A 15,839-nucleotide genomic window follows, 5' to 3' on the forward strand; every position below is an offset into this window, starting at 1 on the left:
CACCCTGTCCCTACTAAGGTAGTCACCATCCCCATCCACTTGGTCAGAGAGGTTGGGTATAGGGTACTTAGTGGGGATGGGGAAGACTGCCATTCCTACCCCGGGTTGTGTAGCCCCATCGAGCAATAAGTTTTTAAGCCTTCTTAAGTTTTAACATCTTTTCCCTTACATCACACAAATCCGTTAATAATCTATACTACATATAAAAGTGTGAATGCAATGTGAAATGTTTTTTAGAATAAAATTACCCTCTATTACTTTGTTTGATAAAGGGTATAAAAGTCATTTTATTATAGAGGGTACTTAATGGGGATGGGGAAGACTGCCATTCCTATCCTAGGTTGTGTAGCCCCATCGAGCAATAAGTTTTTAAGCCTTCTTAAGTTTTAACATCTTTTCCCTTACATCATACGGATCCACTAGTAACCTATACTATATAAAAGTGTGAATGCAGTGTGAAATGTATTTTGGAATAAAATTACCCTCTATTTCTTTGTTTGATAAAGGGTATAAAAGTCATTTTATTATAGATTTAGTGCCACCTTTAATGGCTACTATAATGGTCATATTTGTCTATTTAATCCATCTCTAATTGTAAGGGTTCAAAGTGTAATTTCAATTATTACTTTCCACCTTATTTAATCCTCTCTCATTAAGTCTTATATTCAAGGTATTAAATCCCATTTTCTCTCACTTTTTTTTTTTGATAAAACCATATGGGGCTACTACAAAAACCAGGGGGGGGGGGGGTAGCACATCCCCACAAATCACTAGAACAAATAAAAACAAAAGGTCAAGGAAGCTTACAAAGATTAAACGAAACAAAACCTAGGTAAGACGACTGGGCTTCACGGGCTTTATGAGCCAACCAATCAGCAGTTTGATTCACTTCGCGGTAAACGTGTCTGTAGGTGATTCCTTTCTCACATTTCTCATATTTTCTCTTATTAAACCCTATATTCTTAAGTTATTTTTCACTAACAAATGCTTTTAATTAGATATATGTCAATATTTTTAATAATATAAATTCATATATTTTAAAATTGACTCAAAAACAAAACCATTCTTTATCCAAGTGGTGGCTAAGCAATTCAACCATTTGGATCAAATTAATCAACCTATGAAGTTATAGTTAGGTGATACAATTTTTAAAATAGAAATAAATATAGAAAATTACAAAAAAATGTAAAAAAAAAAATTAGACACATTTATGATATTTTTATTAATCAAATTAAAAAATAAGTGTAATAAACAAGAATTATTTTTATTGATAATGAAAATGAAATGCATAATTTAGAACTAAGCAAAAATGAAATGCAAAAATTAATAATAAGTAGTTTAGCTTTTGGGTTAAATGTGTTAACCTTTAATGTCATAAATAAATAATAAAATTTAATAAAATGTAAAAATATCAAAATAAAAAATACATAATTAAAAAAAAAAACATTTAGGCACATGTATAATATCATGTATTCATCATAATAAACAAAAAGTAAAAGTGTGACATGTCAGAATTATTTTTATACACAAAAATACAAAAAATTGAACACATCTATAATTCTCTATTTACACTTCTATTAAAAATATGAATAAGATTGTGGAACTTTCTTTTGACCAAAATAAAGGTTTTAAAAATCAACTCAGAAACAAAACCACTTTGGCTTTCAGTTTCTAGATCATCGGTTTAATCGTCTAGTTTGAGCAGGTCAAATCAGTAAGATGTAAAATATAATATACCGTTAGATTAAGATTTAGTTTAAGTCCACCATACATATATACATTATTATGAGAGGGGAGTGTGAGACTTTGAGAAGGAGGCAACTAGTTAAAGCTGGGAAGTGAGAAAGAAGAAGAAGAAGAAGCACCATTGGAGGTGGTTTTCACCATGTTCATCGATCATTGTATTGTTTTCCCGAAGAAGAAGAGGAAAAAGAAAAGGAAGGAATCATCACCAATGGCTATCTCCATGTTCATCATCACTGCCGCTATAGTGTCATTTGCCCAATAATTACATCTCTCTAAATCTCTATTGGATCCTATATTGTTCCACTCATTAGCGTATCTTAGATTTTTAATATAAGATTGGTGTTTAATATCTAAACTTTTGCATTGATTTTTCGATTTCTTTATTGGAGTTACATTTTTTTTTGTTGTTACAACTTAAAAAGAACCACATAAACGAGAAAACTAAAAATCAAAATGGAAAAACTAAAACCCTAACTAATTTTAGCCATTGGGAATAACTGAACAAAATTATGAGATATGAAAGTTTTTTTTTAAATTATTTTTATTTTCTAATTTCTATTTTAAAATAAATAAAAAATTTGGAATTAGCTTGAAAGCAACATGAGAACCGTTAACCGAGTGAACATTTTAACGATTAAACCATATAGGTCAGCGGTTCTTTAATCATTTCAACGGTTTTATTAAAATAGCGGTCTGGGACCAAAACGGAACCAATGACCTAAGTGGTTCTCGGGCCAAACGGTTTGACTGTTCGGTTTGGTCCATTCTTTAAAATAGTGACAGAAAGGCTCATTCTCATTTTTGAATTTAGTCCCTATTTAATTGTAAGGTTTAAATTTTAATTTAAACTACTAATTTTCACTTCATTCAATTCTCTTTATTTAAATCTTACATTTTTTTTGATAAATAAACAAAAGAAAAAAGATACACCAAAAAGATAAAACACTACAAAAAGAAGAGTCTAATCAAGCAGGTAGGCCTATTAATGGTACTTAAAACTTCACAATTTGATTTGATTATCACATATTTGGATGAATTATTTATTTAATCAGTTTTGGATTTTGCAATCTGTATTTGGTTAATAATAAAAAATAAAAATAAAAAATACATAAGATTTATAAAAAATTAAATATATTATTACTATAATTATCATCATCTAAAATTGTCACATATTACTTATATTTTCTTATTAATATAATATAGAAGTATAGATGGGAGATGTTATTAATACACGGTGTCCCAGATGGGATTGTTAGGTTTGTGTGAGGTATGCTTGAGATTAGGCTTGTAAACGGATTGAATTCGAATCGAATCAGGCTAGATTCAAATTCAAAACCGATTATAAAGAATAACATTTGAATTCTATTCGATATCCGATGGATATCAAATGTTTCAATTCGAATTTGAATTCGATCGTCGATGCTGAGTCAGTGAATGGATTGAGAGAGTGAGTGATAGAGGAGAAGATGATAGATGATTGAGGAGAGGCAAAGTTGCGGAGGATGAGGGGCGGTGGCCGGTGATGGTGGTTTCTTGGGCGGCAGACGACGACGAAGGGAGAGATGGAGGGTTAAGGTTAGGGTTTGAAACTTGAAAGTTGAAAGGAGATGGAGATTGGAGAGAGGTAAGGTTCAGTCGTTCGAATGTTCTCATTGAGAAATGAGTCATTTCTCGGTTCTAATTTCTAAAACTGCTTTTTTTTAACCTTTTTTTTAGTTATATATATAATTGGTTTAGATTAATACATATCCAAATTCAATTGGATAATTTAATCAATAAAAAAAAGTCTTTGAATTTGATCAAATATCTGATTCGAATTATCCGAATTCGATTTGATTACGCCGATTCTTGGATTCGATTTCGGATTTTTGAATACAGGTCGAGAGCACTCCCGATTGTCGTGATACGGGTGTTGTGATGGGTACGGAATGGGAAATTTAGAGACGGGTAAGACAGCATTTACAATACCCGCCCCGTTGTCATCGTTAACTTGCAGGCAAAGAATTTCCCCGGCTAAAAATGAAAAAAAAAAAACCGCTGTATGCTTGTATCCCAACGGTCGATTGCAACTCTCGTCGTTTTGCTTATGCCTTAAGTCACAATCATGGTGGCACACCCTTTGAAATGGGGTGTTCTCCAATACAATAGGACCAATATGAATGATATACCTATACCTCTAAATTTCCCCAAAATGGGGAAGCGTGATGATTGCACCAGGTGGACAAATTCGTAGCAAGTATAAAAGGGCGGGAGAGAGAGAGAGAGTCTCTTCGCACACATAAATTTCGCGGGGGAGGGTGCTGGAGATTTGGTCCTTTCCTGCAGAGCTTCGAGGGATCTCCAGCCTCCGGTCTTCTCTTCCGTGCGAGATCGAGGTAATAAGAAATAATCCATCAAAACCCATCAATTTGAATCTCAAATTCAATTTCAATTCAGTATTGAATGAATTTTCAAAATCGGTTTATTGTTTCCATTTGGATTATAATTTTCATGGAATATCTTTCTGCCTTCGTAGAATTAGCGTCTGACACCAATATGCCGTTCTTGATTCTAAATTGTAGGCTGGTACCCGAATCTGAAAGGTGCCCATTATTTGCAGAAGAAATTTCTCTCCCTTGGGGTTTAATTGCAACATTTCAAGTTTCTGATCGATCAAAAGAAGGGAATAGAAAGGAGAAATTTTCAGAGACCAAGTTTTGTAATTGTAAATATTTAGTGGCTCAAAATGGGTGTAATGTCAAGGAAAGTTTTGCCAATATGTGACGGGCTCTGTTTCTTATGCCCTTCGATGCGGACTAGATCAAGGCAGCCAGTTAAGAGGTACAAGAAGCTGATCGCAGATATTTTTCCTCGTTCTCAGGTTTGACACATATCTATACCTTTGTTTAATTTGTGATAGTCGTTTGTCGTTGATAATGATGGTTCCGTCCTCTTTCATTTCCTTATATATAGTTATTGTTGTTGCGTGTCTTCTATTAATTTTCAGTTGATGTGTAGGAAAGCTTTTTTTTTTCTTATATTGTTACATTGATATCATTGTGTAGTGGATGTGCCCTGATTGGAGTGACATTTTCAGTTCCTCGCTCTGTATTAGAGTGGAATTGGCAGTGCAAAACTTGTAATTCTAGACGAATTGAAATATCAATTGGTACAAGTGATTATTTATTTGCGTTTTCACTGAGTGACATGTTTTTGTCGTGTTAACAGAGGCTTCTTCTCTCTCTCTCTCTCTCTCTCTCTCTCTCTTTTGGTAAGAAAACGAAATTCATTACTTCAGCTGCATAAAATAAGATTGACCAATATCAGTACAAGAGTCAAATAAAATATAGAAGCCAACCTGGAAGCTCTCCAAATATCCCTTAAATCAAGGTATCTTTGTCATGGATAGGCAGATCATCGACCAAATCCTTATTGCCAATGAGAGTGTGGAGGAGCTCAAATGATCTGGTAAGAAAGGTTCGATTTGCAAGCTCAATCTAGAGAAGGCATATGATTTGGTGGACTAGGATTTCTTGTTGGAAGTGATGAGGAACTTTGGCTTTGGAGATAGGTGGTGCAAGTTGGTTAAAGGCTGCATTAGCACTTGTCAATTGTCATTACTAAATTCTGGTAAATGGTTTAGTAGTGGATCATTTTTCAGCGGTTCAGCCATTAGAGGTAGGTATTAGACAAGGGGATTCCCTCTCTCCTTTCTTATTCTCCCTGGTAGCTGAAGTGCTAGGAATCCTTATCTAGAGGGCAGATATGAGGGGTTTGGTGAAAGGTTGGAGAGTGGGAAGAGAAAAGTGCCTATTACTCACTTGCAATTTGCGGATGACACCGTTTTATCTTGTGAGGGAGGTGATCTAAATTACGTGAGGAATTTGAAAGAGGTGGTCTAAGACTAAGAGTTGTGTGACAGGCATTAACATGGATGATAGAGAGGTATCTGAATGTGCAACAATTTTGGGTTGCGAGGTATGCCAGTGGCCACTGAATTATTTGGGACTGCCTCCTCTTGGGGGGGGGTAACCCTAGAAGTGTGAATTTTTGGAACCTGGTGGTGGATAGTGTTGAACAAGAACTAGAGAAGAGGGGAGAGGAGAGGAGAATAGAGAGGGAGAGAAGAGAGGAGACTCGAGTGGACTGAGAGCCCTCCTTAACTCAGTGGGCGAGTGTTAGTATTATTATTTATACTGGCCCAGTCGTACAACATAATGACAAGAGAAAATTACAACAGTACCCTTGCGGTACTAAACTTGAGAACATAAACAACTATTAACACTCCCCCTCGCATAGATATCAATCATGCCCAACTTGTCACACAGATCATGATGTCTGGAATGGTTTAGACCCTTTGTAAAGATGTCTGCAAGTTGGTTCTCAGAATTGACATAGGGAGTACACACTTCGCCTGTGGTGACTTTCTCTCTGATAAAATGCTTGTCAACTTCAATGTGTTTTGTTCTATCATATAGTACCGGATTGGCAGCAATGTTTATAGATGCTTTGTTATCACAGAATAGAGACATGGGTTTGTCCACTAAGACGCCCAACTCACTCAACAAAATCTTTATCCACATGCCTTCAGCTACCCCGTGGGCCATAGCACGATATTCAGCTTCAGCACTGGATCTAGCCACCACATTTTGCTTTTTACTCCTCCATGTAACAAGGTTCCCTCCTATAAATGTGTAGTATCCATTGGTAGACTTTCTGTCACTTTGGGATCCAGCCCAATCCGCATCTGTATAAACCTCAACTTTTAAATGTCTGTGCTTTTGAAATAACAAACTAGCACCGGGATACTTCTTTAGATATCGGAGGATTCTCTTTGCTACTTCAAGATGAGAGGACCTAGGAGCATGCATGAACTGACTGAGGACACCAACAACATATGCAATGTCTAGGCGAGTCATAGAAAGGTATAACAACCTCCCTACAAGCCTCTGAAACTATTTCACATCCTTGAGAGGTTCACCTCGACTGTCACCTAATTTATGGTTGGGGTCAATGGGAGAGTCAACTAGCTTCACCCCCATCTTCCCTGTGTCTTGAAGTAAATCTAGGACATGTTTCCTTTGAGAGATGAAGATACCCTTCTTTGATCGGGCAACTTCAATTCCAAGGAAGTATCTGGCAGGTTCTAGATCCTTCACTTCAAATTGAGTGGCAAGAAAGAACTTCAACCTCTGAATTTCATCCTCCCAGTCACCAGTAACAATTATGTCATCTACGTGTACAATTAGGGCAGCAATTTTACCTTCTCCTCTTTTCACAAATAGTGTGTGATCTGATTGACATTGCTTGTATCCTTTTTGCTGAACTGCCACATGGAATTTGCTGAACCAAGCTCTTGGTGATTGTTTCAGCCCGTATAAAGATTTCTTCAACTTGCACACTTTCTGTTCATTGCCTTGAGCCAGAAACCCAGGGGGTTGAATCATGTAAGCTTCCTCTTCAAGGTCACCATTCAAGAAAGCATTCTTGATGTCAAGCTGATGTAAATCCCAATCCAAATTAACAGCAAGGGAGAAAAAGACTCTAATGGAGTTCATCTTGGCAACAGGAGCAAAAGTTTTAGCATAGTCAACTCCATACACTTGAGTAAACCCCGTTGCCACTAAGCGAGCTTTGTACCTCTCCACTGTTCCATCAACCCTATGTTTGATAGTGAACACCCATTTACTTCTAACTAGAACCTTTCCCTTAGGAAGATCAACAAGATCCCATGTGCCATTCTTATGAAGGGCATTAATTTCTTCCTTCATGGCATTTGTCCATTCAGGAACTGAAAGAGCTTCTGCCACATTCTTAGGGATAGGAACATTGTCAATGGAAGTAAGAAAAGCACGAAATGAGGGTGAAATGTTCTCATAGGAAACAAAGTTGGAAATGGGATGTTTAGTGGTGCATAATCTAACACCCTTCTTGTGAGCAATAGGACGGTCAAGGTCATTAGCAGCAGAGGGATCATTTCCAATAGATTCAAGGACATCATTGGGAGCCAAAATACCTGAGTGAGTATGATCCTCCCCCGAGGAGTCTGGTGTCACTGGAGGTACAACTTCTGGATTTTCCACAACTCTTAAATTTGGTTGGCCTTTGCGATGATGAGAAAAAACACAAAAAGGCAGAGGGTCAGGAAGAGAAGGGGAAGAAGGATTAAGAAGAGGAGACTGAGCCAATGCTGAAGAATTAGGAAGAGGAGGAAGCTGAACCAGTTTCTCCTCATGTCTACACTCCCCTTAAGGAGAAACAGGAAAGAAAGACTTATCTTCAAAGAAAGAAACATCCATGGAGACATAGAATTTCCGAGAAACAGGATCAAAACAACGGTATCCCTTTTGAGTAAATGAGTAACCAAGAAATATGCAAGGGATAGCACGAGAATCCAATTTCCCACAGGTGGGAGATAGATTTTGGACAAAACACCGACAACCAAAGACACAAGGAGGAATAGAAAGAAGGGGAGCCTTAGGAAAGAGAAGTTGATGTGGGGATTTGTACTCTAACCAACGAGAGGGCATACGATTTATAAGGTAAGTGGAACAAAGAACAACTTCAAGCCAAAAATGTTTGGGGACATTCATATGAAGTAGTAAACCCCGAGCCACTTCATGGAGATGTCGGTTCTTCCGTTCGGCCACACCATTTTGTTGTGGCGTGCGGGCACAAGAGCTACGGTGAAGAGAACCACACGAAGCAAAAAATTCTGTGAGGTCACTATGAAAAAATTCTTTGGCATTATCTGATTGAAAAATTTGAATTTCAGTCTGAAATTGAGTAAAGACCATCCGCTGGAAATTTTGAATGATTTTTGGTACTTCCTCCCTGGTTCGCATCGGGTATACCCAAGTATATCTAGAATAATCATCAATGAGGGTAATGAAATACTTGTAGCCACTTTTAGATGGTAAAGTAACAGGGCCCCATACATCAGAATGAACAATGTGAAAAGGAGATTCAGATTTACTATATCTTTGAAGAAATTGAGTTCTACAATGTTTACTTAATTGACACGTTTGACAAAAAAAATCAGAAACAAAATTGACTTGAACAATTCTGAGAATACAACTTTCAAAGACTGAAAAGACAATGACCTAAACGACAATGCCATAAATAGACCCTCTTTTTGCAGGACTGACTCGTAGACTTTGTAACATGAAGACCAACCTTATTCTCCAGCATGTAAAGTCCATCAACCATACATCCCCTACCAATCGTCCTCCCCGAGGCCAGATCCTAAATCACACAATGAGAAGGGGAAAAAGGTCACTGAGCAATTCAAGGAATTAGTAACACTACTAACAGAGAAAAAATTAATGGGAAATTTTGGAACATGAAGGACATCAGAAAGGGTAAGATCAAGAGGAAGAGATAGGGTTCCTTGACCAGCTATGGAATGATCCATCGGCTAGTCTCACCTTGTCTCTTCCAGAAAGAAGGTGATAGGTTTGAAAGTAAGAGGACGTACTAGTCATGTGTTTTGACGCTCCAGAATCAATGATCCATGGAGAGTCAGGGGTGTGAGAAGTAATATGGAAAGCTGTGGCAGGTTTACCTGATGTAGATGCAAAAGAGGTTGAGGGAGGAGAGTAGATGTTCAAGACTGTTATCAGTCTTGAACCCTAATGGATTTCAGGTTCGAAAATAAGAAAAAAGGTATAGAGAAGAGAGGAGAAAGAGGGAGGAAGAGCAGTAGAACACAAGAGTTGAAAGGAGGAACAAAAGCTTAATGTTTTGCCGGTGCCACTTTATTTAATATTTATAGGTTATGCTCATTACATGGAAAGGACAGATCTGCCCTTAGTCTTTACATAACAAATAGAGCAAAATAAGACTGAAACAAATAACAACTGAAACAACTAAATGACCAACAGCTGACCCTGGAAAGACTAGAACACCTTCTACCCTACGAACACTATGGGACCATAGCTGTGGGGTCCACATCAGTGTTCTCTACACCCCTCAAGTTGGGAATAAATGTTTATCATTCCCAACTTGGATAGATCCGCCTCTAGCTTCTTCCGTGGTACAACTTTGGTGAGGATATCTGCCAGCTGCATGTTGGAGGTGATGTACGGGAGACACACTTCTTGTGATGAGACCCTCTCTCGTACAAAATGTCGATCAACTTCAATATGTTTAGTTCTGTCATGCTGTACCAAGTTGTGTGCTATATTAATAGCCGCTTGATTTTCACAATACAACATCAGGGGATTCTCATACTCAATACCCAACTCCTCAAGTAGTGATCTTAGCCAAAGAATTTCAGCCACTCCGTTAGCCATTGACCTGTATTCAACTTCAGCACTAGATCGGGAGACAACACTCTGTTTCTTACTCCTCCAAGAGACCAAGTTACCTCCCACAAGAGCACAATATCCAGAGGTAGGCCTTCTGCCATCAACACTCCCAGACCAATTGGCATCCGTATAGACCTCCACCTTCATGTGGCCATTGTTCTTGAACAGTATACCTCTACCCGGGCATCTCTTCAAGTATGTTAATATTCTTTCTGCCGCTAGAAGGTGCGTGGTTCTAAGAGAGTGCATGTACTGACTGACAACACTAACTACATAATTGATATCTGGCCGAGTGAGGCATAGATATAGGAGCTTTCCCACTAATCGCTGAAACATAACCTTGTCTTCAAGAGGCTCCCCACTCTCTGCACTAATCCTGTGGTTCTGTTCAATGGGTGTATCCGCAGGTTTGACACCTAGCTTTCCAGTTTCTGCCAACAGATCTAGAACATATTTCCTCTGAGAGACAAAGATCCCCTGTTTAGATTTAGCAACCTCAATACCCAAAAAATACCGTAGTGCACCCAGATCTTTCACCTCAAACTCTTGATGAAGGAGCTGTTTGAGGGACTCAATCTCATGGCTGTCATTTCCTGTCACCACAATATCATCAACATATACTACAAGTAATGTCAGAGAGGACTCCACCCTCTTGATGAACAGTGTTTGATCTGATTGGGCCTGTACATAACCGAACTTCCCAAGGGCTAGTCTGAATCTGTCGAACCAAGCTCTAGGTGACTGCTTCAAACCATACAATGCTTATTGAGCCGACAGACCTTACCTGCCTCTGTATCATAGAATCCAGGAGGCAACTGCATGTAAACCTCTTCCTGCAAGTCCCCATTCAGAAAGGCATTTTTAACGTCCATTTGGTACAAAGGCCAAGTGTGGCTTGTTGCAAGAGATAATAGAACTCGAATGGTGGTCATCTTGGCTACCGGGGCAAATGTCTCCAAGTAATCTATACCATAAGTCTGAGTGAACCCTTTTGCAACTAGTCGAGCTTTGTACCTCTCAATGGAACCATCCGCATTGTGCTTCATAGTAAATACCCATCTGCATCCATCTGGTTTCTTTCCTTTGGACAAATCAACTAGCTTCCAGGTATTATTTTTCAACAGGGCATCCATTTCAACTTGCATTGCACCTCTCCACTCCGGGACTGATAGGGCTTCTTGCACTGTTCTTGGAATAGGGACATTAACAACGGAAGTGAGATAGGACCTGTAGGAGGGAGATAGGCGATCATAGGATAAGAACTGGGAGATGCAGTGGGTTGTAGATGTGGTGTAATGCCGTTTTCCCTTACGGATGGCAATGGGAAGGTCAAGGTCGTCTGCAGGGGGTGAAGTGGCAACAATGGAAGGACTCTCTGTGGGCCCTGGGACTGTAATATCTGGACTTTGAGCTACATAAGAGGTTGGAGTTGGCCGGGACTGCTGATGACCGGGATCAACCTGCCTGCATCGCTTGTGATAGACTCTCAACTCCTGATCCCCTTGCCCACCCTCGCTACTACAACCCTCATCACCCAATGGAATAGGTAAAGGAACAGCCCCAAAAGTATTAACCCTGCCCTCACTGCACTCCCCCTGAAGAAAAGGACCCAAATCCCCACGCTCACTACTCTCCCCCTGAGGAGAGACCCGAGAATAGTAGGGTGTCTCCTCAAAGAAAGTGACATCCATGGATACAAACTTCTTCCCTGAGACAGGATCATAGCAGCAATAACCCTTTTGAGTTTGTGCATAACCAAGAAAAATGCATTTGGAGGCCTTGGGTTCGAACTTGGAGTGATGGGGATCGAGAAGCTGAACAAAACATGTACAACCAAATGTTTTCAGGGGAATAGTAAACAACTCCTCATTGGGGTATAAAAGGGAAAATGGAGGTTTCATATCAAGAACCCGGGAAGGAACCCGATTAATAAGATATACCACCATGAGGATAACATCACCCCAGAAGCGAATAGGGACATTTGAGGTAAACATAATACTTCTAGCCACCTCCAAGATGTGCCTATTCTTCCTTTCTGCAACCCCATTCTACTGAGGTGTATGAGGGCAAGTGCTCTGGTGGATAACCCCATGATTAAGAAGGTACGATGCCAATGACTTAGCAAAGTATTCCTTTGCATTATCAGATCTAAGAACTTTGATCTTGGCATCAAACTGGGTTAGGATCATTTGGTGGAAGTTTTGGGTCAGGGCGGGAACCTCATCTCGTGAACGCATAAGATAAACCCAAGAAAACCGAGTATGGTCATCAACAAATAACAAAAAATATCTGTACCCACCCATAGAAGGAATGTGATATGGCCCCCAAACATCAGTATGCACAATATCAAAAGAACTATTACTCCTTTTATTACTGAATGAATAAGAGTTTCTACAATGTTTAGCAAACTCACAGCTTTTACATTTCAACTGAGATGACTCAACAGACTCAAACAAAGTAGGGAACAAACTCTTTAAGGACTGAAAAGATAAATGACCCAATCGGTTATGCCAAACAAGTAACTTCTTATCCACTGACTCTTCCCGACGAGCACTCTCCCCGAGCAGATAGATCCCATTCGTCTCAGGGCCAGTCCCAATCACCTTCTTCGTCTCCAGGTCCTGAAAAACACATCGGTCAGGGAAGGAAGTTACTGAGCAGTTCATATGTTTGGTAATACTACTAACTGAAAGAAGGTTAGTATCAAGTTTAGGAACCTGTAGGACAGAAGACAAGGAGATAGTATCTGACAGTTTGATGTCACCCTTGCCAGAAATAGGGACAAGAGAGCCATCAGCCATAGATACTTTATCCCTACCAGAAGATAAGTAGTAAACAATGAGGGCAAGCTAGTCATATGGTCGGATGCACCTGAATCTATTACCCAACAGGGTTCAGTAGTACCTGGAGCTGAGGCATGGTAGGCTGAGGCTCGAGTACCTAAATGTGCATAGGCCGATGTGGCGGGGGCTGATGGTGACTGCGGTGACTGAGATGAGTTGCCAACTTCCTTTTCCAACTGTATTAGAGCAGCCCGAACTGCAGCTAAGGTCTCTAAGGGTGTGCCTCTTGTGCCAGACAAGGATGCTGAATCAGTAGTAACGGCCACATGAGCATTACCCTTCTTGTTTCTCAACTTCCTTTTCCAACTGTATTAGAGCAGCCCGAACTGCAGCTAAGGTCTCTAAGTGTGTGCCTCTTGTGCCAGACAAGGATGCTGAATCAGTAGTCACGACCACATGAGCATTACCCTTCTTGTTTCTCAACTTTGCCGGGATCAAATGTGGATGCAGCTTCCAACATGTTTATTTTGTGTGTTTAGGTTTCTTACAATGCTCACATGCCACATACCACATCCCTTTTATCTTCCTTCTTTCTATCCCTCTCTGAATCACCCCCTGTTTTGGGTTTGACAGCTACTAAGGCAGGTGTAAGCGGCTGAGGTTGCATCATGACTTTCCTCCTGGTCTCTTCATTGTGCACTAAGGAGTATGCCTGAGAGAGGGTCACACTATCTCTGGTCAAAATCTGCTGCCTCACAATATCAAATTCTGAATTCAGTCCTGTAGAGGACACTGATATGGGCCCCACAGCTACGGTCTCACTCAAGAGTATCTAAATGATCAATCTCATGCCGCAGGGACTTCAAGGTAGAGAAGTAGACCGAAACCGGTTTCTCTCCTTGTTTAAGGGTATTCACCTCACATTTCAATTCATATGCTCTGGCAACATTAAGGGGTTGGGAGTAAGTTTCTTTCATCACATCCCATATCTCCTTGGTTGTCTTTGCCCATAAGTAATTTCGGCTGATATGAGGTTGCATAAAATTACACAGCCATGTCATAACCAAGTAGTTTTCTTGGACCCACTTGGTATACATAGGGTCTCCCTTGGAAGGCTCTGTCACATCTCCCAAGAGATACCCTACTTTTCCCCTTCCCCCAATAGCCATCATAGCTGATTGGGCTCATTCCAAATAGTTTGATCCATCAAATCTTATGGTTGTAATTTGAAAACCGGTCTCAGAATCACCACCATAACTGCTGTTCCCAAAGCTGCATTCTTTCTGATTCTTAAACTCCATTTCGGTCAAGAACCAGTAGTCTCAAAATTAGGGTTACTACAGTCAAAACAGCACTTGGACTATCAACCACAATCACAAAATCAGTATAGAACCAATCTGTACTCACAGTAGATGTGCATGAAACAGGTATAAAACTGATCTGAAACCAATTACCACACACAACAGCAACAGTCCGTACAGTTTTCACCCCCTTAGAAGAGTTCAAAACCCAAAAAAAACTGAAAAACAACTTGGAGAATAATCTGATATGCTGAAGCAGAATTAGGGTTTTAATCAGTCCTAAAAGCAAATTCTTAGCCGTACACTCCAGACAGTACCGTACGGATAAGGCTTGTAGTAGGGTTAATAGGAAACCCTAAAACTGATCAATGTTGAGGAGAGAACTATTAGGGTTTGCCACAGTGTTAGATCACAAGGTTCAGCCCAGTATTAGGGTTTGCCGCAGGGTTAAGACAAAACCCTAGAGAATAGAAAGATAAAACCCTAGAGTGGTTCGGCTGCCTTTTCTAGATAGGTCCAACCTATTTTCTCTGATAGTACTTCTCTCAGGAAATAAAAAACTTACAAGAGGATGTTGTTCGCTGCCTTCCAAGGTTACCCGAACCCTAGCCTTTCCTGATTCATCCTGATCACCAACACGCTGCAACTGTGGCAATTCTTCAAACAACTGCTAAATCCTCTGGAGATCTCCAAGAATCAGTCAACGAACTCTACTTTCTCAGCTTCCAGCCTTAGATGGTTCTCATGTGGTCGGCTGGACTAGACTCACATGAGAAACCCTAGCTCTGATACCAAGTAGACGTTTAGGACTGTTATCAGTCTTGAACCCTAATGGATTTCAGGTTCGAAAATAAGAAAAAAGGTATAGAGAAGAGAGGAGAAAGAGGGAGGAAGAGCAGTAGAACACAAGAGTTGAAAGGAGGAACAGAAGCTTAATGTTCTGCCGCCGCCACTTTATTTAATATTTATATGTTATGCTCATTACATGGAAAGGACAGATCTGCCCTTAGTCTTTACATAACAAATAGAGCAAAATAAGACTGAAACAAATAACAACTGAAACAACTAAATGACCAACAGCTGACCCTAGGAAGACTAGAACACCTTCTACCCTACGAACACAGTGGAACCATAGTTGTGGGGCCCACATCAGTGTTCTCTACAAGGAACATCCATCTGACGAAGTGCTCTACCATAGAGCTCTAAATGGTCACGGAAGGAATTTATAATATCCTCCCTCGGGTCAGATCCAGTGAGATGTGTCTGAGTCACAGTAGAAGTGGAGGGCTGATTCTCCCGAGTAACCATGTTGGCCATGTGATGTTTCTTTGTACCTTGCTGTCCAGGCCTCTTATTCACCTTTGAACCTTGCTTCTTAGTCAAATCTTGAGCCCATTTTAGTTTTCCATGAAGATTCCAATAGGTATCTTTGGTGTGTCGGGATTTCTGGCAATGAGTGCACCACAATTTATCCTTATCTTCTGTTTTTTTTTTGGAGATCTCCTTTCCTAGAAGAAGATCCCACACTAGTAGAAGCACCCCCTTTTGCTACCAACACAACTGCATCCCCACCAGGACTGTTCATCAAATTTCTTATGCTCTCTTCAGATTGTACAAGGGCATAGAATTCTTGAACTGATGGGAGATCGTTAGAGTTGAGAATCTGAATTCTGATAGATTCATACATAGGATTCAGACCATGTAAAAAGGCAAACACTCTT

At 39.8% G+C, this 15,839-nt stretch overlaps 1 protein-coding gene across 8 annotated transcripts in view; it reads left to right on the plus strand.

Annotated features, from left to right (window-relative positions):
* Nucleotides 1-3,677: 3,677 nt before the first annotated feature.
* LOC148844857 (protein SEMI-ROLLED LEAF 2-like) overlaps nt 3,678-15,839 on the plus strand; it is a 208,966-nt gene continuing 196,804 nt past the window's right edge. For all 8 annotated transcript variants that reach the window (XR_016101990.1, XR_016101992.1, XR_016101993.1 and 5 more), the window contains exons 1-2: nt 3,678-4,121; nt 4,308-4,606. Coding sequence is in view for 2 of the 8 variants with exons in the window: in XM_088953713.1 (XP_088809839.1) it covers nt 4,472-4,606 (135 nt within the window). In the remaining 6 variants the exon portion in view is untranslated. The remainder of the gene's footprint in view (nt 4,122-4,307; nt 4,607-15,839) is intronic.

Source organism: Nelumbo lutea, chromosome 7 (genome assembly GCF_056320005.1).
Source record: "Nelumbo lutea isolate HS-2025 chromosome 7, American lotus-T2T, whole genome shotgun sequence".
NCBI lineage: Eukaryota > Viridiplantae > Streptophyta > Magnoliopsida > Proteales > Nelumbonaceae > Nelumbo > Nelumbo lutea.